The sequence below is a fragment of the Limanda limanda genome, chromosome 15 (assembly GCF_963576545.1).
Source record: "Limanda limanda chromosome 15, fLimLim1.1, whole genome shotgun sequence".
NCBI classification, from domain to species: domain Eukaryota; kingdom Metazoa; phylum Chordata; class Actinopteri; order Pleuronectiformes; family Pleuronectidae; genus Limanda; species Limanda limanda.
This window is the reverse complement of record NC_083650.1, coordinates 8,876,154-8,902,338: the sequence shown is the minus strand read 5'-3', so window position 1 is coordinate 8,902,338 and position 26,185 is coordinate 8,876,154. Positions and strand designations below refer to the sequence as shown.

General features: G+C 41.3%; 4 protein-coding genes across 4 annotated transcripts; 2 read left to right on the top strand and 2 right to left on the bottom strand.

Moving 5' to 3' along the window:
• The first annotated feature begins 267 nt into the window (after positions 1-267).
• On the top strand, positions 268-5,026 carry itprip (inositol 1,4,5-trisphosphate receptor interacting protein). The gene is made up of 2 exons (XM_061087379.1): positions 268-354; positions 2,256-5,026. The coding sequence occupies exon 2, from the start codon at positions 2,324-2,326 to the stop codon at positions 3,959-3,961; it is 1,638 nt and encodes a 545-aa protein (XP_060943362.1). The 5' UTR covers positions 268-354; positions 2,256-2,323; the 3' UTR covers positions 3,962-5,026.
• On the bottom strand, positions 4,812-7,455 carry LOC133020693 (glutathione S-transferase omega-1-like). The gene is made up of 6 exons (XM_061087380.1): positions 7,309-7,455; positions 6,254-6,362; positions 5,942-6,164; positions 5,730-5,831; positions 5,434-5,540; positions 4,812-5,205 (listed from the first exon to the last, which is right to left on the bottom strand). Exons 1-6 carry the CDS (start codon positions 7,334-7,336, stop codon positions 5,055-5,057), a joined length of 720 nt encoding a protein of 239 aa, XP_060943363.1. The 5' UTR covers positions 7,337-7,455; the 3' UTR covers positions 4,812-5,054.
• A 136-nt stretch (positions 7,456-7,591) lies between these two features.
• On the top strand, positions 7,592-24,207 carry cfap43 (cilia and flagella associated protein 43). The gene is made up of 38 exons (XM_061087847.1): positions 7,592-7,651; positions 7,780-8,033; positions 8,530-8,626; positions 8,737-8,904; positions 9,067-9,211; positions 9,376-9,520; positions 9,672-9,763; positions 9,892-10,023; positions 10,114-10,230; positions 10,339-10,416; positions 10,519-10,667; positions 10,917-11,020; positions 11,254-11,403; positions 12,318-12,478; positions 13,129-13,287; positions 13,373-13,503; positions 14,559-14,721; positions 15,339-15,449; positions 16,465-16,542; positions 17,201-17,326; positions 17,423-17,527; positions 17,628-17,744; positions 18,249-18,428; positions 18,630-18,836; positions 19,017-19,103; positions 19,334-19,414; positions 20,022-20,150; positions 20,238-20,357; positions 20,548-20,655; positions 20,888-20,974; positions 21,062-21,150; positions 21,246-21,456; positions 21,666-21,778; positions 21,916-22,069; positions 22,270-22,434; positions 23,469-23,549; positions 23,637-23,790; positions 23,885-24,207. Exons 1-38 carry the CDS (start codon positions 7,623-7,625, stop codon positions 24,055-24,057), a joined length of 4,950 nt encoding a protein of 1,649 aa, XP_060943830.1. The 5' UTR covers positions 7,592-7,622; the 3' UTR covers positions 24,058-24,207.
• On the bottom strand, positions 24,153-26,185 carry sfr1 (SWI5-dependent homologous recombination repair protein 1). Its single transcript, XM_061087848.1, has 3 exons — positions 25,856-26,185; positions 24,565-24,927; positions 24,153-24,468 (listed from the first exon to the last, which is right to left on the bottom strand). Exons 1-3 carry the CDS (start codon positions 25,949-25,951, stop codon positions 24,280-24,282), a joined length of 648 nt encoding a protein of 215 aa, XP_060943831.1. The 5' UTR covers positions 25,952-26,185; the 3' UTR covers positions 24,153-24,279.

Genomic DNA, 26,185 nt, shown 5'->3' with positions numbered 1-26,185 from the left:
ATTAGCATCACAGTTTCCATTAACTTGAAATTATATTAGAGTCATATTTTTAAAAGTAGATATTTATAAATACATATTTCTTTGTCATGGCATTCTAATGTAATTAACGGTGACACTTTGACAGTTTCCTGTACAAATCCTTCATGCAGTAAATGCAGCCCTGCATGGCTCCGTGTTGAGTCAGGGCAGAGGAAGCTGGGCGGTGTGTGTTTCTATGGGTGGAGTCACAGTCAGGAAATGTGTGCGTAGAAGAAAAGTTGTGTAGCGGTTCCCTCGCTGTTCGCACGAGTTGGATGCTGATGAAGCTGCTTCTACACCCGAAGCTCATCATCATGAAGTCAACATAGAGAGCAGGTGAGTTTAACACACTTTTTGAAACACTTAACATATTATAGATTTACTTCTGCTGCCTTGTACCCGGATGAGGAGCAAATATGTCGATTGAAATGATGAGATCCTGCTGCTGGTCACATGTTCAGGGACAATTAGATGGTTTTCCTGCTTTTCAAGCTTCGCACCTCATCGTCGTGTAGAGAAGAGTTTGTCTGCCTGAAGTGACTCATGCCTCTGGAATATAGTGTGTGTTTACTACCACGTTTCTGTGATGAGTGCTGGTCACTAAGTGGCTCAGATGAGTCCATCACCACACACACACAAACACACACACACACAAACACTCTGCTCATTTATTCCGTTACACCCAGTGACTGTGAGCTTGATGGTGCAGTCTACACCCATTTACTTTACAGTTAAATCAGAATACTTGTCAGCCTTCAAACTCCCTTTACTCAGTCATTTTAGTGGAAACACACACTTGGCAGCCGGAGCTACTCTGCACAATCAGATGTTTGTACACAATTTGTTTAGATTATAAAATAGGCCTTCAACTAATGATGATTTTCTGTTTACGAGTATTATATCTAGAGCCAGAAAATGGGGATTTTTGATAACAGGGGGTAGAGAATGTCCAATAAACCAACATTTCATATTGATAAGCCTGTGGCGGGCCTGTCTTAGCAGAGGGTGAGGTCTGATTAAAAGGCAGAAACACCCGATGAGGCTAAGGTACATAACTGATGATATGATTTTCACATTATGTCGCCAATATCTGCGGGTGATCCCAGAGATGTTTTCTTGTTTTATTCAATCAGCGGGCATACAACCCACAGATACTCAGTATGTTGTCATGTAAGACTAGCAAAGCATCGACACCTACATATTTGTCACTTTAAAATTTTTTTTTTATCAATAATCAAAGAAGTTGCTCATTCAGTTAACATCATCTTCAAGTTGTCATAATCGTCCTATTTCGGCTGTAGCAGTAAAACCTGTTGCAAGATTGCTTTGCTTTTATTAGTATTATCTAATTTGACTGAAAACTGTTTGAGGAACTCGAGTTGCCACAGATTCAGGCTGAGATGATGTTGAACATTCTTCATGTTCAGTAACAAAACAGATCTTTAATCATTTTAAAACGAGCCACAGCAAAGGCCCATCGTCTGGTCTGATGTTTGTTTGGATGGACTAAGCCATGTGAGTGTTGGAAAACATCCCGTTGAGAAAGTCATGGGAAGTTTCCCCCGGGCCCCGGGGCCTCACATACTAACGGCCCAGTCCTGCTCTGCTGAGCATTTTAAAGCTCAGCTCAGACACATCATCATCTCACAATATTACATTATCCTTTTATTTGAGGAACTCCCATTTTAAGTACATGATTCCATACTGTTGTGTTAAACTTTGTTAGGTCACTCACTCCACCCTCGCCAGAGCATCCTGCAAGCACTTTCAATTCTACTGAAAGAAGAACAAGAGCGTGAGCACTAACCTTATGTAATTTCCTCTTCCGTAACGACACAGGAAAGAAGATAATAATGTCACTCTGAGTGTTTTCCACATTGTTTTGCTGAGAAGATGAATTTCATAGTGAACAAACTTTATCTAGATGTTTTGCAGTAAGGAAGGTTCATATATGAATCTAAACAGGGACATTGAAACTACACTAAAGGGCGATGCTCCTCTAAAGAGTTCAATCTTCCTTCCTCCCATGTTCCACAGTCTGACGCTGAACGAGTGCGTCACTCAGGCCCCTGCCTCTATATTTAGAGAAGCAGTCTGTGCTTCCCCCTGATGGGTGGAGTACCTTACAAAACTAGCTGCACCATGATTTACATATGTTATATTCAGCATACCAAAGCTCATTATCGTCTTAAATCCACTTGTCTTTTGACTGAAACCCTTGTTTGTTTATGTTTCAGGATCTAAAGCTGCAGCTGGACGGACGTCTGCAGGGTGCCTGAATATGCACGCTTGAATCTAGCTGAAAATGCAGGGGGCCATTGCACGAGTGTGCGTGGTGGTGGCCGCCGCCATACTGAACCACCCGCTGCTCTTCCCTCGAGAGAACACTACGCTCCTGGAGCAGGACGAGGAGTTGATGGCTCGCATGCGGGCACACGAGGAGAGGCAGGAAATAGAGCAGGCCAGGCTGGAGAGAGAGCTCTCACAGCAGGAATCCCAGCAGGAGGAGACCAGCGCAGAGGGAGGCTACTGTTGGTACTTCTGGAGCACCGTGTCGTTCATCATCTTCTTCACTATCGAGATGTGCCGGGGGGATCTCGCTGACACGGAAATCCGTCCGTCTGAGGATGAGGACATATTTTCAGAGACTGGAGCCATCACCCCCAGGACCATGGTGCTGGATAAAGATATCCTGAGAAACTTCTGTGACAAATGCACCCACAGTTCAGCCCATGAAAACTGGAGGGTGAGGGAGTTTGTCGAGGGTTTTGCCGACGATTTACTGGAATCGCTCAGGAGTGCGTGCGACAGAGAGGCAGACATGGAAGTCTGGGACTTTGTTGGGATTGGGAGCATGTTCGAGTCTTGGAAGGTGTGCAAGCCTCTAACCTGCGACCTGATAGTGCCTTTCTCCCCACCAGACCCGTACTCCTTCCAGTTCGATCTGTGGTGCAGCCCCAGCAGTGACATACCTCCAGACATGCAGGGCTGTGGCAAGATAAAGGTGAGCAGGTTTGGCGAGGGCGAGGACGGCTGCCTCTGTGGCTCCGCTAACCTCGGAGAGGACATGCTCTGCCTGCTGCACGGCAAGAACGAAGCCATCCAGGTGCACCGCTCTCCTGATGAGCTGCTGTGCTCCAGGAACACGCCTTTCTTAGCCAAAGATCAGGTCATGAAGTGGTTTCAGATCTCTGTCACCAAAGCCTGGGGACGCATCTCTCACAAATATGACTTCGAGGTCACTTTTCGCAACTTGGACGCCGCCGGTGCTCTGAAGATCCGATTTCGTTCAGGGAAGGTCATCGTCCTGAATATCATACCGGTGGTACAGCTTGGGGATTCGGATGCTTACTTTGTCTCACACTTTCCGTCAGATTGCGACAGTTCTCCCGACCCGCTCTGGCCCCTCTCTTTCGCTGTTTACGAGAGGAACTTGCTGAAACTTTTCACCAAACGCCTTCCACAAAATTCCTGTCACTTGCACTGTCTTCAGATTGTCACGTTCCTGCACAGAAAGCAGACGGGCCTCACGGGGAAGAGCGCCCTTACGAACTACCACTTGAAGACCGCCCTGTTGCACTTGTTGCTGAGCAAGAGGCCCTCTGCGTGGGGCATGGTTAGCATGGAGCACAGGCTTCGGGACGTGCTCGGGCTCTTGCAGAGGAGCCTGCAGGAGAAGAGACTTCACCACGTTCTCATCGGGAACAGTAGAGTGCCGGAGGACGTCCGGCTTCCTGAGATCATTCAAAAAGCGCAGCCCCTCAATCTGTTTCGGTCTTTGGTGCTGCAGACGGAGCTGTACGCTGCAACAGTCAGACATTTTCACGAGATGTTGAGAAATGCACCTGCGCTCATACAAGAATACACACCTCACTTGTCAAACGGAGGTGTACACCACAGACTCGATGACAGTTTGAGAGCTCCGGTCACGTTCGGAGTCTGAATTATTTCTAAGCGGGTCTTTAAATATCCCTCTGTGTAACCAAAGGTGATGTTTCGAATAGAAGGGTGAACACACAACAATTATTTTAAGTTGTGTTTGAGCTGCTTTAATTGTCACATTAACCAGTGTATTGAGAATACAGCGCCAAACTAAAACATATACTTTATATGCAGTGGGTTTTGCTGCATATAAAACAGTCTAATATACTGTATTTTTTAAGATAATTCAGTAGTTCTGTTGTTAAACCTAAAAATTATAATTTTACAAGTATACCCACAAGAGGTTTGGGGTGTGAATCTTTCTATGCCAGAAGAGGAGAAACGTCTGGACTCTGTTGATGCTCACACAAACTTTATATTACATCCCAGGTAGGTTCCTACCTCGGGTGGAGGTCAAATTAAATGAAGTTTGTGGAAGCATCAAATGGTGTGTGGACATTTCTTCTCTTTTGGTTTTCATCACTTCAGTCCTACACCTGGTGTTGATCAAGTTGTGGGCCTGCTTTTGTATTCTCTCCCTATTTCTTTCTCTGCCCCTTTTTAAAAAAACTCATTCAAGAGGAAAAATCTTTTTAGAAACGTAACAATTTTAACAAATACCTCAAATATTGTGCATATCTAAATGGAAATATTTACTGTTTATTACAGCAGTGTTTTTGCTTTCATTCTCTCACAAATCTTAAGGCAGCTAATAATTTCCGCTTTTGCTTATTGTAAAGAAAAGCTTTATTTGCCTGTTCTACTAGGTCAATGTCAAAGCGTTGATGGAGCCTCGGTTTATTAAAAGGGAACACGCGTATCAGGAAAACATGTTTTCTATTTATTGTAACACAAAAACACAGACTCAGTCATATCATTGATCAATTTATTAGAAAAAAAGTGCCAAATAGTGAGATTGGTCATTGAAAACATCTGGAGTCATACAATGACTGCACCTCATTCCCATTATAGTGATTAGATTTTTTAAAAACAGAACAAATTTCTCTTCAAATTTATCCCTGAAAACTCACCATGTTTCTGATTACAAAGTCACACATGACTCCAATAAACATGAATGTAAAAGGACGGTTTTAAGGTTTTGGTCAGTGATTTTTTTAAAGGCCATGGTCGTAGTTGGGGTTCCCCTCCACGTAGGTCTTGTAGAAGCCCTTGTAGGTGTCCACACTTTGCCTGGTGGCTTTGACAGCTGCGTCCTCCGACATGCACTCCTTCCACTTTTTCAGCTCAGGTGTGTCACCAAGGCAGCTAAAAGACAAAGGGAATCAAACCATTCCCTTAATTAAAGAACCACAACACATGGACTTAAATCACACTTATAAAATCTGGCATGTCAGGAAGTAAAGATGACAAAGAAGACTTTTTAGTTTTCTACTGTCCCCTCTGTTTGTACTTTTGCTCCACTCACAAGTGTCTTTAAATGCTTTTATAAATAAAATGTATTTATTTGAATCGTCCTCAGATGTTTTTACTTACTGCTGTAATTCAAAGACCTCCAGCCTCTCAAAGAATGGCCACATCATGTAGTCGATCATCGTGATGGTGTCGCCGCCAAAGAACTTGGTCTTCCTCTCAACCAGGTCCTGAAGAATAAGCATTCTATTAATCAGCAACACTATAAAAGGTGTAGTCATTAAATAAGGATACCTGGATGATCTCCCTTAATGCATCATGTTTGAACACTTTTTAAGAAATTTATAAGCATTACAGTTGACCTCACACTCAGGACAACACAAGCCCAGTGAATACATAGTGAAACAAGAGCAACCTACCTTATTAAATTGGTTAAACTTCCCTTTCAGTTCAGCTTCCAGTCCTGAGACATCCTCGCCATTATTCCTCCCTGCTGGGATCTTGCGGAACAAGGGTATAACCTGTTGGAAACAGTGGCATTAAAATGATTAGTAGCTGATGGAAACTATAGATTCCCCCCCCCCCACCCTGAAAAGAGGTAGATGCATGTTTTTTTTAATTTTTATAATACCTTGGAAAAATGCTCCAGCATCATCTTCTGCTGAGCTTTGGCGAAAGCAGAGGAAGGAAGCAGCTTCTTCTCGGGGTAAACTTCCTCCAGGTAATCACAGGTGATGGGAGACTCGTATATCACCTCACCAGCAGGTGTCTCCAGTGTTGGCACCAGGCCGAGAGGATTACGCTCAAGGAACCAGTCGGGTTTATCTTTCAGGTTGATGTTGATGGTCTCATGTCTAAAACACACAAAAAATGGTCAGAGATCAGGAACTTCATGTTTCAGTAGTAATTCTGTACTCTTAAAAATAATAGAATATTTCTTTACTTGATTCCTTTGGCATTCAGCACTAATTTAGTCCTCTGGGCAAATGGGCAGAATCTCATGTTGTAAAGCCGGATGCTTCCTTTGGGGACTGGACCGGGCGCAGCGCTTCCTGAAAGGCAAGAAAAATTATAATAATTTCCAAACAAGATTAAGATTAAGATACATTTATTTGTCCCAAACACATGCACAGACATGCACAAGCACACTCATGCAATTGTAGAGAAATTTAACCACTGCTTTTAACCCATCTGGTGCAGGACACACAGAGCAGTGAGCAGCCATGTAACATGGCATTTGCCATGTGACAAACTAGGGGAATATTATCACTTTATGTTTAACGTGACCATTAAGCCTTTCCATTTTATGAGTTTTGTTCTTAATCTTTACACAATCTCAGCCAAAAATCTCGTACTGTATAATCTGCAGCTATCAGTTTCAATTAAATTCAAGTTTCTCAATAGATTAATATTCTACATATCAAATTGATGATTTAAAAAGTATGAAACATTGCACTTATACACCAACCAACTATATTATTAAGATGAGGTATTCATGACAGTCCATAAATAAGAACAACACTATAATATACTATAAGAAAGGTATATTAAAAGAACATTTTGCTGACGATACTACTGTGAACTTTAAACTTGAGCATCTCAGTGGCTTAATTCTTCCACCAAAATAAAACAGTTAAACTAAAATACATAATGTCTGTCTTTTACAATCACACAGGAGAGATCGAGATATTTATATAAAATGAGTGATGTGTAGTTTCTGTAAAGATCCACAGTGAGTCACTGTAACACTCCTTTACCCAGTCTGTGGTACAACAAAACCAGTACATCAAGTACTACTGGATTTACTCAAGTTGAAATAGCTACTTCAAAATAATACTTGAAAATATAACCAAAGATTAACTTAGAGTGATTTATGATCGGTAAAAGTAAAATATAGTAAAACACATATAACTATATCCTGACAGGTCGATCTGATTGCTCAGTTTAACGGGTAGCAGGCTTCATAGGACTCCTTAGTTCACCAGCTGTTCGTCTTACCTTTAGCAAAACACTTCTCAGTGGACATGTTTGATCTCCAGGGGGGGTCGGGTATCAGCGAGGGGAAGGTCTCGGTCTTTGTGCGGACGGATACAGTCTCTGGACGCAGGAGACAACGTACACGGCGCAGCGATTTATATGCTCCTTGTGGCTAATATTTAATTTTGTTCTCTACTTCCGGAATGGGCGGGTCCGCAAAAATCCGCCAATGGGCATGACAGTGCAGAATCCTGGTTGCCAGGGTTACGCAGCAGCTTGTTTGCCTGCTGGTTGAGCTGGTGACAAGAAGCTGTAGTTTTAATATTGTGTTAAAAATGGACGCCATCGGAAGTTTAGAAGTCAGGTAGGTAACTTGTAAAATACAGCACTGTTTATTTTTTTACTTACAAACAATGTGAGTTCAACGGGTTTTTAACGTTTTCACAGCAGTAAGCCACCTAGCGTTCATTTGTTTTGTGCTGCTCCCTCCAGGTGGATTCAGGGATTCTCAAACAGCACCGTCCAGTTTGTGGACGATGATACTGTGTGTTACACATGTGGGAATCACATCTGCTTCCTCAACCTTGAGACCAAATCAAAAAGCTTGCTCCAGGGCCCCGGCAGAGGCATCGGTGCATTCACAGCCAGAGGCACCAGTGGGATTTTTGCATTTTCTGAGCAAAAGTTGTCCCCATCTATATTTGTGTATGTGTTCCCCGAGCTTCACATGAAGAATGAACTTAAAGGTAGGATGCACTTTTACTCACAGGTGATCAGGTAACTGTGCATTAATGGGTCTCAATTGTCCAATGAAAGCTGAAATCACTCAGGAACACGATCGCCAATATGTTTAATACATATTCCTACACAAGACCATTTTAATAATACAAAACTAATGCTCATGATGTCATTATTCTAAACATGAGATATAATCACTGCAGACATGCACATAACCACAGCAGAGGTGCAAATGTCACAGCACTTAGAGTGTTCATGTGCCTAAAATGTTATCAAACACTAGAATAGATAAAACAGGACGTTGTTGTTGCATTGGATTGATACTGAGTGTATTGATCTGCCCACACATATCAGAAGCTAAATCTGTGCAGTTGCCATAATATTCCAAGTGGCAGATGGGGTATTTTTTTACGGTATTATTCACTATATGAATTGAATCATTATTTTTTGCTTGCATGCATCATACATATAATTTTTTCCTCTCAATTTTGATTCTTTTTCTAGGAACGGCACAACTGGACTACACATCTCTGGCATTAAGTGATGGTGGCCCTTATTTGGGCTGTTGCTCCTCTCTTCCAGACCACACCATTACAGTGTGGTGAGCCACTGAAATCAGTCCACTACCCATTGTCTGTGCCACATCTTTTTTTAGTTCTGTTTATTCACATGGAGTAGATCTGTTACTTTAATCATGACTGTGTGATTCAGGAACTGGGAAACTGCAGAGCCAATCTGCACACAACCACAAGCCGGGAAAGATGTGATTTCTCTGGTGTTCAACCCAATGAATTGGCTTCAGCTTTGTGCTTTGGGCACTGCCTCCATCACCGTGTGGAATATTGAGAAGAGTGCCAGCCTCCATGTGCTAAAACCATGGTAAAGCAAACTTTGCAGTTTATATTGTATGTGGTTAAAATCCAAATTGATATATGGATATTTCTGTATATTTAATGAAAAACTGATAACATTCAGAGACTAGAAAACACTGTGTTAAGCCCTACTACATGCATATCATATGTTGTATTTGTTGTGCTACAGTGTGGTACAGCTTCCTGCAGCTGATGGATCCTTGGCTGAGAGATCAGTGCCCACCTCCTACACTGTCACACCTCCCCACTTTGGCCAAGATGTTCCTCCATCAACCATCTTAATGCTCAAGGGCAACAAGGCAGAAAATATTGTGGTACAGTATTATCCCAGTGTCCCTTAAATACCAGTCCTGGCTACAAAATACACTTTCACCGATGAGTATGTTTGTTTTGGTGTTGGAGCTGGGAAATTTTCTTTTCTCTCTGGCACATGAATAAAGACAAACTGTTACCTAACACCACATGTGTGTTTCAGCAGACAAAACTCACCTCTGGAGCCAGACTGACTCCTACTGCCATCTGCTGGACAGTCACATCAGATCTCTTAGTGGGCTGTGCAGAGGGATATCTGTTCCTTGTCAACACAGAGAACCTCTCTGTCTCTGTTCTCTTCAACCCCACAAGTAAGCAAACACACAAAGTGCGACTCTCTGACCTTTTCTTGGTACATTGAAAAAAAAAAATCACTGGGAGTATTTGTACTTTCCCATGTAAGTATTACCTAATTTCATTTGGCAACAGAAAAGGCTTTTGACATCTGATCTGTGTTGTCAGCTCCGGATGTTGCCCCGGAACTCGCTGATCTCAGACAGAGCAGCTTTCAGGATTTAACCCTTAACAAGAATGGTGTGATCGCTTTAGGGAAGGTACGAGTATATCTGCATATAAGTTCAAGAAAATAAATTTTTGTGCCAATCAGTGATATGATTTTCAGGTACAGGCATTCACAGTTAGTCCTTTTATAAAGTAATTATGAAATGCTTATGTTCCACAGGACGGTGTGGTGCACTGTATTCAAATCAAAGGGACTCAGATTGACATCACACAAACATGGCAGATAGAAGAAACTGCCACGGCCGCAATCTACTCCCCTAACTATGAAACATTACTTCTCTCTTCCAATACAGTTAGTACTCAGATACACTGTAGTGTTAACACATTTCAATAGTTACTTAAGAGAAAATATATATTAAAATTGCAGATTGTTATTCTTCAGGGGCAGATCTACGTGTTGAACTCAACCCGGTCAGAAAAGTTTGTGAAGGTCCTGGACGTCCTCAGCGGAAACTTTGTGGCAGCAGCTTGGTCGCACGCTGACAAGAACTTTTGTGTGGTAAAACATTTGTGTTCTTGTGATCTATAGTCTTGCGATGACACATGTAATTATGGTGAGTGTGTCTTGAGTCAGCGGTGATGACTGTGTTTTCACTGCTGGTCGCAGTCAGTGAAGGATTCTGGAGAACTGCAGCTGTGGACCGTAGATGGCGTGTGCCTCGGTTCCCTTACTCTTCACGCTGAGGTAAGGGTCACAACGTATGAACATTCACAAGGACACATCATGTGAAAAAGACCTGTAAAAGACTTATATACAGATTCAAACCTTTGATCTGTGGTTGTTCAGGTGACAAGTGTGGCCTGCTGTCCTATTGCACAATACGCAGCTGTAGGAACAACGTCAGGAAAAATCCTCTTTGTTGACCTGAACAGGGAGCAGGAGCCTCGCCTGGTGCACCAGGTTCAGCTCTACCACTCTCCTGTGGATCACCTAGTGTAAGTATCTTCCCTCCATGTGACCCCAGAGGTTCAGTTTAAGACTGTCCTTGTGACAAAGTATCTTACATAATATATACATACATCTATAAAGTAGAAGCAGGAGTTACTCGACCCAGAGAATAACAGTTTTTGTTAGGAAAGTAAATGAAAATGTCACACCCAGTGGTTACAGGCTTTCTTATTGTGTGCAAATATACTGTGTGTGTGTGTGTGTGTGTGTGTCTGTGTGTGTGCGCACTTCAACAGTTTCGATCAGGAGGGGCACTACCTTCTAAGTGGAACTTCAGATTCACATATCTATGTGATAGATGCAAAGCCATCAAAGAAATTTTCAATCATAGGATTCACAGGTAGATGGTCTTTTTCAACACTTCTTAATTGTTTAGACGTGTTACTGCTCTTTTATACGTAAAAAAACACTGTACATGTAAATATTAAAGGTAATTTCAGCTCAGAATCTATATGAAATGACTGACATATACCTGAAAATACTTAACCTTGACAGGGACCATGTATTTTTAGATATTGAAAGAGAGCAGCTCAGTTTCATTTTCATCTGTCTCATATTTGTTTTCTTTTCTAGTTGTTCCTGGTCCCATTTTGTCACTTTCCACTCAGTGCGTCAGGGATGGTGAACAGGTGAAAGTTCTTGCACTGTGCGCTCGACAGGAAGGAAACAATCATGACAGTAGTCTGCTCACACTGCTCTCCCTGCCTGCAAAAGACCTTATAGGTACCCCGCTGATTTTTTAAACCTATTCACTACTTTAACGATGGTTCCATTTGCACTGGTTGAGTGCCTGATAATTGAGAACAGATGATGGCCTGTGACTCTCATTCCGAGTTTGTTGGGGGGGTGTCAAAGAGGCAAGATGAGGATCTTGCCTTTTGACACATCTCTCATATGTAACGCATTATTCACTTGTCACGTGTTGACACAGTTAAACGAATTCGGACAGATGTAAGAGAGGCCCACTGCAGACACTGAACAAAGGAGAGGAATTTATTTTGCAGCCAGCAGCTGATGAATCATCTGCTGTACGTGAGAGGAGGTTTACAAGGGGATTAATGGTATTTAACCAATTTCAAGGAATGTGTTGGCTAGTGGAAATTTTAAAAAAGTGTAATAATGGCCTGTGGCTACTTTTTATCCGAGTTACGTAAGTTGAATCCATCTGTGAGCTCACTGGACATCCACTGGCCCTCTGTTGTTTTAAGGCTGAAAATCTTCCAAGGAGATGCTTTGGCAGTGTCCTGCTTCCAAAGTAGCAGCCATATTCAGAGGGATAACTAATTAATAGTACTTCAACAGGACAGTTTAATCTAAATGTTTAGACGAGTTGTCATAAATGCTATTAAAAAGAAAGCACAATGACTGAGGAGCTTACGAAAACACACCCTTTGTTTATACAGCAGCTGAAGCTGAACAAGAGAGACCATAAGAGCGAGAAGTCTCAAGAGGAAAGTGGAAAGATTAGGTCGAAGATTCTAGGGTGTGGCTGCAGTTGAGTGTGCCACACAATTTACAAAACTGAAAAACATGACTACTGTGCTATTCGCATGTTAGATACAGAAAAGACACTTTTACCTATTTTATATTTATATCCCTTGTTTTTACATTTCTGTTGCTTCTCTCTTGACCTGCAGACCCTGACTGTGTAGACCAACATGGTTGTCTGTCTCCTCACGTCCTCCAAGTGTCCAGTTATGAAGTGCCTCGTCCACTTGAGTCCTGTGTCCTGGGAGTCAGCAAGATCTTTGCTTACTGCCACAGGAAGAAAACTCTTCAGCAGTTTCAGTTCCCCCAGGTTCGCTGGCGCTAAATCTGATCTCTGTCATCATTCCACTAAAATATCTTTGGCACATTTACAGCAAAATATCGTAGATGAGAGTTAGAGTGGATAGCAAACACAATTTTAAATGATGACTTGTACACAATGAAATTCAGCTTCTTCCCTCCGGATGGAGGTTTATAGTCCCGAGGTGCAGAACAAAGCGTTATAAAAATAGCTGTCTTGCAGCAGCCATCCCACAGATGAGCCAGTAACATGCCACAGATGCAGTAGAAGCATTGTTTATTTATATATTTATACTGAGCTTTTCTTGTCATGTTTATTCTAGTTGGTTGTTAGGACTAGTTTTTTTTTTCCCTAATATTTGTTAAGTATTTAAAGTCCTGAGTAGTGGACCCCGGAGCTCTTTATTTTTTTCTTATTTTATTTTAGTATTTATAATGTTTTATTATTACATTATATCATGTTTTATCATGTCCCATCTGTGGTGTCTGTAAAATGTATGCCTCTTACTTAGAATGCAAACCAAATCTACTTACTGGTAAAGTAACCTGAAAATTATTAAATACATTTTTCAAATAAATAGTATCCTAAATTAGGTTATGGGTTCCTAATATGTTAACACTACAAATACGAATCTATTAATCCCTGATTCTTCCTCTCAGGACACACATGGTCCCTCAAACCCACAGGTGCTACAACCAGAGCTGGAGGTGAAGGGTCATCCTCTGGGCCCCGCCTCTCTCGCTCTGTCTCCTCATCAGTTATGGCTGGCGTCTGTAGGTCAAGACGGCCTTCTGTGTATTAGAGAAACTGCTTCCATGGTAGGACCTTATTATTGTAAACAGTTGAATCATATTTCCACTGTCTGTGATTTGTATTATTACGATGCTTTTGCTGCACCAACAGGATCGATACATTGAGCTCCAGTGTCATCCATGTCGTCTCGGTGGAGTCCGGAGTTTGACCTTCTCTGCAGACGGCCTGACACTCCTCACCACTGGCTGCGAAGACGGCTCTCTCGTGTGCACCAATCTCAGGTAAAGCAGCGAGCGGTCCTGTCGTGCTTGCATAACACTGTGAACAGCAGAGGGAACTGTTGTCACTCTCCCTCAATTTGGTGTTGTTTACATTAACAGAACTTTTCCTCTCACACTGAGGGCTGTGCTGGTGGTAAATAAATACAGCTGAACTGGAGGTTCCAGCGGGATCATGCTCATAATCTGCAGGAAAACAAAGGTCCAATAAATTTCAGAGAACAACCCGTCCACTGAATCCCATCCCACTAACATTCCACATCTGCTTGCTCCTGCACGCTTTTGTTTTGAAGTCAAAATTATTATTTTTTCTCTTTCATCCATGTTTCTACTTCTAATGTTGGTTCACTTTACCGTACGTCTTAACCACAAGCTGCTTAAACTGTTGACAGCATGGGAAGTCTGGTGTTTTCTTTTCCTAATGCTAAACAAATCTCACTTTTGAAAAAAATCAATCATCCAAAAAGTCTGATATAGCGCATGACTCTGTGTCAGACTGTCCATTGTTGTCTAAAACTGTTAAAAACATATCAGTGAGTCACATCGTTTCACTGGGAGACATTTCCTTTATTATGAACAACAGAAGCACAGAAGCTCCTTTTGAGTCAACGCTGTGTGTCACAGGGAAGTCAGAAATTATAGAGACGGACTAACACACAGTTGGTTTTCTTTAGATATCTGGATGATAATTAAAATGTTTTGAATATTCCCAACAGCATCCTTTTAAATTGTTCTTCTTTTGCGCTACACTTTGATTTATTCATAGTTATATTACAGTTTACCCAGAAAATATGTTATGCGTCTCACACTGAAAACTGATTTATTTGGCATTTTCCAGAGCTTTGTCTTATTTTAGATGTCAAGATCTGAAAATATTTTCACCGAAACACAGAAGGAAACAAATAATGATATAACTAACTTAATTTTTATTTAAAAAAGCACATCATGAGTTTACAACATGACATTTGACTGGATTTCTGGATCAACTAGTAATCATTAGACCTCCATAACAAATATCTGCTCTCTCATCAATAATTATCTTGTGTTTTTCTAAGCAGGATTAAAGGTGGGGAAGCTGGGGTGAAGAAAGCTGCTCAGAATAGCCAGGCAACGGCTAATTTCTTAAAGAATATATTCGACACAGAGAACCCTGTCCTTGTTGACTTGCCTGCATGGCGACAAGAATCCTGTCTGGGCTCTGAAAAACCAAAGAAGAGTGAGGTAAACAATAATCAATCCTGCTATAATCCGGTTTGTTTTGGTTGTAAAGTTGTTCTACATAACACCAAACTAACTGCTTTGCTTCTGTGGCTACAAAACAAACAGCACAATACAACTGCAGAAAACACACTCGGTGTAACAGGTACACCTATCCAAGTCAAATGCAGCCTAAACCAACAGTCTTGCAATAAATCCCACTCTCAATTTATGTACAATTCAATATTGCAATTGTAATATTGAGTGGTTATTGTAAAATGAATTGTTGTTATTGCTATAAATATAAAGGAAAAACTATTAGGAATACGTGTTAGTTCAATCACCACCACACTACATACTGCAATCTACTAAATGATCACGAAACTTCTCATTTAACAAAGTTATTGTAATACAGACTTGATGATTGACAACTTGCTATACTGTTACATGTGTTAAAAGTGTGCGATTCCCACTGGATTTGAAGAATATAATGATGAATGTGAAACAGTTTGTTTCTAAGCTGTTTCAGCTTTTAACGAAGGCCACATACGTAGCTGAACAAGATTAATTAGTGTTAACGCAAATATATTGCCTTCATATATATTTTTTATGTGTGTGTTTTATGTGTTTACATTGTGTAGGTCAGCAGCGGAGCAGAGACCAGGGATGTGTTGGAGCAGGGTGATAGTTCTAACATCCTCCTGTCTGCTCCACCTTCACACCCCACCTGGCTGGACGGCCGACGACAGGCGGTCAGTGACTAACATGCTGTAATATTTGTGGTGGTGTGCCCTGTGGGTAATGCTCACTATGTTTAGATACGTCTCTCCTGCATCTCGGGCGGAGGATTGTGAAAGTCCCCATTGCACCTGTGTACAATATCTTATTCATAATGCAGCTGTGTTGCCTTTGGCAGGCGACAGCTTGATTTATCGTCTCCTGCAATGTGAGAAATATCCACCAATTAGCAGTCAAGTCCTATAAAGCAGATAAGCTTTGTAAAAAATAAACGTTTAGCACTTTGTCAGCTTCTTGATAACAATGATTGGTATCGAAGGTGGGGCAGTCTTTCAGTTGTGGGTTTCACGCCTCCTCTGCAACCACACGTGAGATAAAGGCAGAGGCACCTTCCAGCCTGATTTTTAATCGACACATACTTTCTAATCTGACTCACAGGTTCATGTTGGATAGCGTATCATTAAATCTTTGTGTTGTAAAATTGATCATTATTATTACTGTATGTTTGCATGTCATTGGTTGGTGTACTTGCTGTGACCTGAGAAGGTGTTGAATCTGAGGGTCACATAAGGCTCTTTTAACCCTTTAAACACAAGCAATGCCAAACCCTTCTAATTCACAACATGGGACACAAATTACCCGTATTCATTTCCTGTCTTATTTCATGCATGGCTGGGTGTTTGTCCTTTGATGACATAGGAGACTCATCTTCCTTGTCACCAAAGGAGCCTTCTTCATTTAGGAGAGCAGAACAAAGTCAGAGATTTCAGACTCAGAATCAAGACCAAGAATTGCCTCCTCATTGTCCTCATCCTGTTCTTCCGACAGCATCTTTATGAGCAAGTCAGCCGTAAGTCCGAAATGATTGTGACCAGCCATACTAACACTCTGGATAAAGAAAATCAAAAGCAATTAGTCAGTCTTTTTGACCCATGTTGTGTATCAAAGGGTTAACACTAACTGGTTTGTTGCTTTAGTGTAGTTCAGCAAAAATGTGTCACTGTTTTTCACTCTGTTTACATTGAACAGGTGATGGAAAAAGAAAATGAGAAACATTTCGAGACAGCAGAAGACCTGAGGAAAACCATGAGGGAGATACGCGCCGCTGTAAGTGACAGAACAACGTCCCACGGTGCATGTTAGCACAAATACTGTATAATTAAATTCATTGTGTTTCGTAAGTGCTTTTCTGTTCCGTAATAGTAATCCCTGTAATTACATATAGCTGCTGAGTACACACAGCTTCAAATATCTTAAAGCCAAAGCACTCTCAAGGTGGAATAGGAAGTGTTGGTAATAGATACTTTAATAAACCTACTTCTTCATTTAAAAAAATATGTATATGAAAAAATACATGAAGCCACGCTCATCTAGTGGGATCTCAAATGATCAAAAAGATCATTTTACAAACCCTATTTACCAAACCCTTTAATCACCTCCGCCAAGGAGTTTATCTTTTATATTTGCTTTTGTTTATCTGTCTGTTCGCAGGATTACATATACAACCTACAGAACAGGTTATATTGAAGGGAGGGCTTTGGCCCAAGAAAGAGCCCTTTAACTTTTGGGGCGGATTCAATTAAGGGGGCCGATCGAGGAACACTTTCTTTAATATTGCGCTTTAGGGTGATTTTCATCATTAATAATTCAGAGACCTCGATAAAAAACAATCAGACATGCTCAGAGGACTAATATCTACAGTGTAGTTAAGGTAAATTGAAGGTAGGCGTATAACTACAAAACAAGTTTCTATTGCAATGGTCAGATCCAGGAGATGATGCTTGAAAATGAGACCCTCCCAGCTAACGAGCGTCTGGAACAAAAAGATTTTAACCTGGATCTTGAGGATCAGAAGCATCAAGAGGCCGTGGTGGAGCAGGAGGTTATGAGGGTAAAAGACACACACTTGACTCACATTAATCCAGGTATTCTTTAACTTCTCTGTGTGGTGAAGATGGTGGTGAATCTTATTGCAATCCCATCGTAGGTGAGAAAAGAAATAGAGGGGGAGATTTTGATGAAATGCTACCTCCGTGATGTCCTGAAGAGAGAGTGTTGGGATTCAGTGAAGGTCAAGGGACGGTCCATTAAGGTAAGATCAGGATCAGTTATATCTAACATAACATTATGTACATTATGAGCTATATATATATATATAACTATTTCTAAATACCTTCTGCTTTTTACCACAGGCGTTTCACTCTGAACAGGAGGTGAAGAATTATCCTCTGAAAGAGCGAACTGAGAAAGAGATGAAGGAACTTCGCAAGGTTGAGAACATCAGGAAGATTGAAATGGATGCCTGCACCGTAAGCAAAGCTCTCGAGGCCTGAACAGTCTGTGGTTTCAATTCTGATTAATGGTGCAAAGAGAAGCACGTGTGATGAGTTAGAGGAGGATTAGATTTTATGTGAATCTTAATTTGAAGCAGAACGCAGCGTGCATAGTCACAGCATAAACATTTTCTTAAAGTTGCGACAATGCAACCTCTTCAGTGAGTTGGTTATTTACACTGTGGAAGTACATTTTCTGTGCAAACTTAGCTAAAAAAGGATTTAACCAACCTTTAAATCCCCGTCCTTCCTTTGACCTTTTGCTGTTGTGACTTTTTAAAATGCTTGAACGAATGCCAGTCCACCACTGCTGAAATGTCTCTAGATTTACGACTGTGTGGCCAACAGCGAGTCTTTTGGTTGTTCTCCTCACTGCAATATTCCTAGGGTAAAGTTTATAATCTTGAAACCACTCATTCATCCTCAACATTTATCTCAACCCTCTCATATGAAGTTGTCTGTTTTTTGCACCTCTTAAAGAAAAGTTCCAATACATCCACCTTGAAGGAGGAAGAGCTGAGAGAGGTAGACAACACAGCTGAGAAAGCTGCTGTTTCAGGAAGTTTCTCCGCTCAGTTTGGATATTCAAACCCTTACATCTACGATCAGTTCAGCCTGAAAACCACAGAACAGAGGATCAACCAGATTGTGCTGCTACAGGTGGGAACCTCTTCTAAAAACTGTTGAATCATAAAACCAGTGGGTTTATCAAGCTTTTGTATAATCCAACGCTTTTCCAAAACACACACAAAAGCGAAAAAGGCGAGATAAAGAAACAGATAAAAAGTCTGTTCAGTCAAAATATAATCACGATTATATAAATAATCATTTCTTTTTAATTTCACTCAACCCCAAATGCAGGATGTGATTTATGGCATCAAGATGGCGTTCAACACTGAGTTTGAGGGATTTCACAAGCAGAAGATGCAGGAGATGAACCGTGTGAGGGAGAGAAACAAACTCATCAGTGAGATCCTGCTGGAGCTGGGCATCGAGCAGCAGCTGTGGGAGCCCAGCCTGAGTGTCAGCGAGTGGCCAGAGAGGCTGCTTACTGTGGACGACACTGAGGTTACTGACACTCCCCAACAAAAACATCTAAACAGTTGACAAAGTCCAACAAACACATGTTACAATGTATTTTTTTTTAACTCTAATGTGAGATAGTAGTAGTAGTAGAAGTGTTTAGCATAACAGGAGATGTTTTTTCACAGTTTAAGAGAGAGATTAAAAATCGTTGTCCCACTCCAGATAACATCAGAAAAGTGCCTCACCCCAGAGCAGAGGAAGGAGGAGGAAAGGAAGAAGCTGGAAGAGCAAAGACGTTCAGCTGCCAAGGTATGCTGCCCCGATAAATGTGTTTTGTTTCTCAGCTCCTGTTTTTCATTATTTACAAATTCCACAAATAACTCTATATATGATTACTGCATCTAACAATATTCTTATCAGCTGTAAGAGTACATTTAAGAGTACTTTGTCTTAAAGAAATTAAGTTATGATTATTAGACGATTTACAGTAAGTTGTTGAGTTCTTTCATATTGATACATATTTATCCCGTCTGTTGCAGGAGGATGATTGCAGGGATCGGGCTCTTGATCACATGATGGATGGAGCACTTGAAGTGAAGAAAGAAGACATCTTGAGAATGGTTTGTTCAAATATTTTTGATTCCAGACATATAATTGCATACAAAAAAATATAAAATATGGCAGACACACTGATGAAATATTATCTACCAACTTGTTTTATCAATCGAGAAACAATCTGAAAATCACATTTTTAAACACATGGAGTTTCAGATAGCCTTTGCTACTTTGTCGTCGGTTTAAATGTTAATGCAACCCTGAAATTGGTTAAGTCAATTAATAAAAATTTTTGTTTACAGAAACCAGATCCACACTTTTGTTGTTAAGCGATTAATCACTACAGTCATTATTTACGTTTTCTGGGTCAATGGTGAAGATTTGATTATTTATTTTGTCATTTTTGATAGTAAACTGAATCATTTTTTGCTTTTGGCTGTTGTGGAATAAACAAGTGATAAAAACAGTTTGAATATGTGGGAGAGAAAGACAAAAAAAACAAAACCCACCCCTTTCCTCCTGCAGTCATTTCCTATGCTCTACACAAAATCCTACATCTCCTTGCAGCTAAAATAAGCTAATTACTAGTCGCACAAAAAGTGTGAATCATCTCTTTTTTTTCCTGAATTCTTCTTCTCTAGGCACATAGTCTCTTTTGATTTTACTCCACAGGAAATACCTCCGCCTGAGCTTGTTTTGACCAAACCTGAAATTCAGTGGACTGAGGACGACAAAAAAGTCTACAAACAGTATGAAAAGAAAACCAAAGATCTGAGTGAGAGGAAAGAGAAACACAAAAAGGTAACGCAGCAAATGCATTCACAGCTTTCTTTTGTTCACTTCTGATCAGTGACAAATATAAATCAGCTGTTGATTCTGTAATTGCAGTCACTGGAAACTGAAATGAAAAGACATCAGGGAACCACCAGGGATGCAACCAAGAAGTTTGATGAAACTTTGACAAAGCAGTTTGAGAAGAAAATAAAATTTGAAATGGCTGTTTATCAGGTGAGTGCACACAAACACACAAACACACACACACACACACACACACATGCAGACTGATCATTTTTTCTTAGGTTAAAGGGTCCTCTGTTCTCATCATGGTTTCCTCCTTGAGATAATGCTATATGATACCCTCTATATGTGACATCTTTAAAACATCCTGTTTAATGTTTTTTATTAATGATTTCTATAGGGAAAGCTTCAGATCGCCCAGCTTGTCTGTTCAGTACTTCAAGAAGAGGAGATGAGTAATCGAGAGCGGGAGCTCATGCTCATACTTGAAAAAATCCTGGCGCACAAGGTCAGAAAGCTCTTTCTCAGTAACACTGCAGGAATGTATGACTGCCAGCTTCGGAGTCTGTTATTTGTGAGATACCAGAGTGAAGCTCTGTGGTCTTCTTCCAAACTCCAGTGTAACATCTTCCCAACGCTCAGGCGTGCTTTGCAAGAGCTAACCTGTCCTCATCTGTCTGGTTTCAGTACTGCCAGCCACATATGTCTCTCATCTTACTGACATGCTTTTCTCCTTACAGGATGAACTTGAGGAGGAGGTGAAGTTACGTGAAGAAGATGTAGATTTGTTTCACGAGACCTATGACACCGTCGTAGCTGAGGATAAAGTAAGCCAGCAGCTAAAGCACTGAGAGCATTTTGGCCGTAAATGTCTGTGCACATAATATTTTATAATGTAAACCATGTCTCCCAAGATTCTCGATAAAGAATTCAGGAAGGAGTTCTGTGATGTACCTGGGCAAATTGTGGATCAGTTGTATAAGCTCTTCAAACGCAGACCCAGGTTTGTGATTATTTTTTTCTGTGCTGACACTGTTTCATATGTCAAAATCCAGTGCACACAGAGCTGCACTGTTCTCAAACTATTTCATGCTTCAGGGTTCAAAAGTTGAGGACTCAGACCGACAACAACCCCAACCCGTTCAGAGATCAGCGTCTGTGCGGCTCTCAGGCTCCCGATGCGCTTGGCAAAATGCTGAAGGCCATGGGAGAGCTGGATGCTCCGGAACATAAACCTGAGGGTTTGAACCCATCAATCTGGGAGAGATTCTGTCTCGTCCGCAGAACAAAAGTAGAGAGCGAGCAAAAGGTAAAATAAGGACACAGACAGGTTAGAGACTGGAAAAATTGTGCAACATAGATTCAGGCGCGTTTCACGCTACAAATATGCATTATGCATATGATATTGTTTTCAAAGTGAACCACCACTGTGATTTTTGGTACAGCCTGGCTGTTAGACATATTTAGGAAACTGAACCAAACAATTGTATGTTTAAATGTATAAAACATCTTCCGCAGGTAAAAGTAAAAGCTTTGGCTCTTGCTGAGATGCAGGCGATCTTACAGAAGAGGAGAGATGAGAATGAAGCTGCTGAACAGGAAATTAAAAATCTCTCAGACGAACGTGAACGGTATGATGATGATGATGTCGTTGTTCTGATTAAAAGCAGTTGTGATCGGAAAAAAAAAGAAGCCATTAGTCTTTTTATATTTTGCTTTGAATGAACGGTCCATCTGATATTTTTTTTGTCCTGGTTTGATCTTGTAGTGTTCATCAGGCAAAGAACCATTCTCTGATCGACATCAATGTCCAGGTCGTCCTCAAACAGGGTCACGTGTCCACTGCAGATGTGACAGCTGATGACTCTGACTTCATACTCCTCCACAGGAGTGTGGTGGAGGAGCTCAACAAAACCATCAGGGTCAGCATTTACTACTAAACCAGGACCTACTGTATATTATTATGATTGATATATATGACAAAAATACACGGGTTAAATTACTAATCAATAATTACCTGTTTAATGAAAGGTGCCAGAATGAGCTAAATTCAAGTGGTGGTCTAATACATTGCTTGCGAAAATATCTGTGAGTGTCTAATGGGGTTAATCTATGTGATCAGATGCTTGGGGAGCAGAAGATTGCCTCCATGGTTGAGTGTAAAGACTTCCGTAAAGGCACCATGCAGCTGGAGTGGGAGCACAAGATTATAAAGGAGCAGATCGTGGACCTCAAGACCAAGGCGAGGGACATTCAGACTCTGCGTCTCTCTGAGGAGCAACGAGATGTGAGTGTAACCAGGATCCTAAAACATCCTCTTTCTGCCTTTGTAGTTCCTTTCAATCAAATACTGGCTTTTCCTCAAGACGGAAAAAAACACCTGTCACTTCCAGTAATGCTACTGAGTAGTAAAGATTTGACCCTGTATATTATTTTATACATTCTAATATATATTGTCAAGTCATTAAAAAGGTGACGCATCTGCTTGAAATGGGAATTAAAACCTCTGCGTGTGAGGTGAAGTATCGAACATGTTTGCCAAACCTCAGTTGTCAAAGCAGATATTTTTGTTTTGGCAGCACAATATGTTCTGCAAGAAGAAAATTGCTGCCATCCCCGAGTTCAGATGATGGATCTTTTGTTATCAGACACACCCTATGTGCACCACGCCCTACCTTTTTTGTTTTCTATCAAAACTTATAACCCAATAGAGACTGGTGTTTAGAAGTACTAACAGGATCTCCTTTGCATTCTTTATCCTCGTTTATCCAATTATTTCAAATTCTTGGAAAACAGGAAAGGTGGTCGCCTTCACCTTACTGTGAAGTAGATCTAAGGTGCGGGAGGCAGTTAAATGAAATACACAGCAGAGAAGTGGACGGGGAAATGTTTTGCTCTTGGCTGCAGACGTTTAACCCAGTGATACGCATGAAAAAACACTTCTTGATTAAGACGTATTCAAGAAAAATTACAGTGTTGGTGGATAATATTGAAGAAATACATAAGATCAAATGAGTCATCCATGGTCTTATTTTGGGCAAATCCATGGGCAAGGCACACACAAAATATGTTTCCAGGCCTGCATGCCAGCTTCCTCTGGGAAGGGCTCAGGTAGTGTCTGCTGTGTCGGGCACGCAGCTTCCTGTCATTGTTCAGGCCCCTGAAACTTTGAATATAAACATATCCTGAATGATCCTGCACATTTTTTAGGTTTGTCTCTTGTGGGATATTTTTTTGAAAAGAGTTAAGAGTAGCCTGCTGCAACTATGTGTTCTTTTCAATTTGAGTTTCATAAATGTCAGTTATTCTTTTTTCTTTCAGTATCTCAACGAGACAGATCGAGAAGGTCTTGTGTCCAAGCAAGTTTCCAACATGGCGAAAACAATCGATCACCAGGAAAAGGTAACAAAGAAAGTTAACGACGTGATCTCTTCTATCACCTCTCTTTTGTGCTCTCTAAGTTAACATTTCTATTTACTCTTTTCCCAGACCCATCAATACAATGTGCAGAAACGCAAGAAAGAGATTGATCATCTCAACAAGCAGGCAGCGAAGATAGAAAAGAGGAACACAATCCTAGAGCAGCAGCTCCCTGGAATGAGGGTGGAAGTGGCGGAGAGGAGACAGATCCATGATTCAGCAGGTAATAAAGCAGTAATTTCACAACTAATTAAGCACGTAGCAAAAGTAGTTTTTAGACCGTCCCCTGACTATTGGATTGCTTGTTTGGTGTTTAGATTCTGAGGAGAATCTGGCATCCACAACAGAGGACAGCTTCCGAGTGATCGCTCAACAGAGGAAATTGAAGGATTTGGCCAAAGAACAGGTGGAAGATCTGGTTTTTCTCGAGTCAGAACTTGAGCGTCTGAGGATGAGGAGCTTTCCTTCACTGGATCAGCTGAAACATTGAGCAAAACCTTCTCTTTCACACATAACAGGGCTTTATTCACACTTCTCTTCACAAGTAAACTGAACATGAAAATCTACAACTCAACTTGTGAATACAACTGTAACAGCAACAAAAAAAGCAATAAATTAACAAAGCATATTTGAAATGTGATCCTTCAGCTCGAGTGTTTTTGTACCCAGATGATATAAATATTTTCTTGGGCGTGTGCTTCAGAAGAAATTATTAGAAAGTGAAGTCCTCCTCTGTGCGGTCAAAGTGCAGAATGCCGTCCTCCAGACCGAAGAGGTCAATAAGCTGAGACAGGCTTCCCTTCTGTCCCTCGACCAGGACGTCCAGCTGGAGCTTATAGAGAGCAGCCTGAGCACAACTTCGCCACTTGTCGATCAAGGTCTGGAGCTGCGTTAGATCATTCTAGGAAGAGAGACAAACAAATGAAATCACTATTTTAGTCTAGTTAACTTAATAAATACTCTTATGTTTTATGCTTGGAGGAGCCCAGGCTGATACCTTGCTTCGGTACATTTTAACCAGCTTGAGTCTGCGCAGGGTTTCCATCCTGTCTTTAACCTCCTTCCTGAGTTGGTCTCGTTGCTGCGCTAAGTCTTTAGAAGGAGGATGCCTTGGTTCGGGAATGGGTCCAGAAAACCTTTCACTCCCTGATCTAGTGTCCTCTCTGTTTACATCAACATCGCGCCCGGGGACGAGTGGAGGATTATTAACGGTCTTCTGGGAATCTGCCGAAACTTGTCGGCCGCCCTCCTCCGAGTCATCGTCAACACAAAGTCGTTTGGCCACGGAGGAGGGCGAGGTGAAGGAGCGCCTCGATCTCTTCAGCCTCTCCCTCAGAGAGGAACTCAGCTTTTGATGAGGCTGCAGGGTAGAGGAGTGAATGAAAGAGCAGATGATGCATTACCAGATGATAATGATCTGTGTGAGTGTACACATGTTTTCTACCATCACACACAAAGGGTGAATACTTGGTTTCATCTTCCATAAAAGGGTGGCACAGTGGAGTAGTGGTTAGCAATATAACCCTCACAGCTAGCAGGTTTCCGGTTGGAATCCCTGGCTGCTCTGGCCCTTTTTGCGTTGAAAGGCAAAGCCACACAAGATTGTGGACCTTGACATTTCCACATGTTTTTGTGTGAGTTTCTCTTCCCACAGTCCGAAGACATAAGAGTGGGGTTAATTAAAGACTGTAAATTGTGAATGTCAGTGTTAATGGTTGTTTCTCTCGGTGTGTCGGCCCTGTTATACGCCAGTGACCTGTCCTGGCTGGTTGTATCCTATGTCTTGCCCAATGTCAGCTGGGATTGACTCCAGCTCAGCCCCCCCCCCCCCCCCCCCTACCATCCTCAAACAATAAGTGGTATAAATGATTGATGGATGTTTTATAGACGATGTTTCTGGATAGATTTGATCGAATCTCACACTTTTAAGGCCTTTTACTCCAACACCGGCTGCAATTCAATACACGAAAACAAACAATGAGGTCACCATTTAGTTATCAAATATGGGCATCTGTTGAGATTCATGTCAGTGAGGAAATGATTATATATTAATAATGATCAGTAAAATAATCAATTAACCTTTCCTGGACCTATGATAACTGAACAGTCCTAAAAGAAACACAGGGCTGGAGTTCAGGTACATGAGCCTCTGACTGTATAAACTTAACTTGACTTTTTAAACCCATCTGAGGCCTTTGGAGGAAACTGAGATCAGAGCCTTTAAGGTTGTTGTTGTTGTTGTTGTGTTCTTACAGTTACAGTCCAGGTTCATGAGACACTTCACTCACCTTCTCCTGTTTGTCTTCACTGGGACTTGACTCCACTGAATCACACGGGGACAGATACACTGATGTCCCTCTAGCTGCTTTCGGGGTGATCTCCATCGGGGGAACGGATCGTCTCTTTCAGATTAAAGTAACTCCACCGTGACGGTAACCGAGTAAACTGAGTGATATCAAAGCAAGTGAGTCACAGAACTTCCTCAACAAACACCTGCGGACAACCTCAACTTCCAGAACTAGTGAACGCATTCGCTTTCATCCGGGAGAAACCATCAGATATATCTCAAAACAGAGATCAAATATAAAAGTGTGTCACCGATGTCAGACTTTTCTGTT

What these genes read in the sequence shown, in the direction of transcription:
- sfr1 (XM_061087848.1), bottom strand. Translation starts at nt 25,951, where the DNA reads ATGGAGATCACCCCGAAAGCAGCTAGAGGGACATCAGTGTATCTGTCC. An exon ending in GTGAAGACAAACAGGAGAAG is followed by an intron (nt 24,928 to 25,855) that starts GTGAGTGAAGTG and finishes TCTACCCTGCAG; the next exon opens with CCTCATCAAAAGCTGAGTTC. An exon ending in TTAAAATGTACCGAAGCAAG is followed by an intron (nt 24,469 to 24,564) that starts GTATCAGCCTGG and finishes CTCTCTTCCTAG; the next exon opens with AATGATCTAACGCAGCTCCA.
- itprip (XM_061087379.1), top strand. Translation starts at nt 2,324, where the DNA reads ATGCAGGGGGCCATTGCACGAGTGTGCGTGGTGGTGGCCGCCGCCATA.
- LOC133020693 (XM_061087380.1), bottom strand. Translation starts at nt 7,336, where the DNA reads ATGTCCACTGAGAAGTGTTTTGCTAAAG. An exon ending in TGAGAAGTGTTTTGCTAAAG is followed by an intron (nt 6,363 to 7,308) that starts GTAAGACGAACA and finishes CTTGCCTTTCAG; the next exon opens with GAAGCGCTGCGCCCGGTCCA. An exon ending in TGCTGGAGCATTTTTCCAAG is followed by an intron (nt 5,832 to 5,941) that starts GTATTATAAAAA and finishes TGTTTCCAACAG; the next exon opens with GTTATACCCTTGTTCCGCAA.
- cfap43 (XM_061087847.1), top strand. Translation starts at nt 7,623, where the DNA reads ATGGACGCCATCGGAAGTTTAGAAGTCAG. An exon ending in TTACTGTGGACGACACTGAG is followed by an intron (nt 18,837 to 19,016) that starts GTTACTGACACT and finishes GTCCCACTCCAG; the next exon opens with ATAACATCAGAAAAGTGCCT. An exon ending in AAAGACGTTCAGCTGCCAAG is followed by an intron (nt 19,104 to 19,333) that starts GTATGCTGCCCC and finishes CGTCTGTTGCAG; the next exon opens with GAGGATGATTGCAGGGATCG.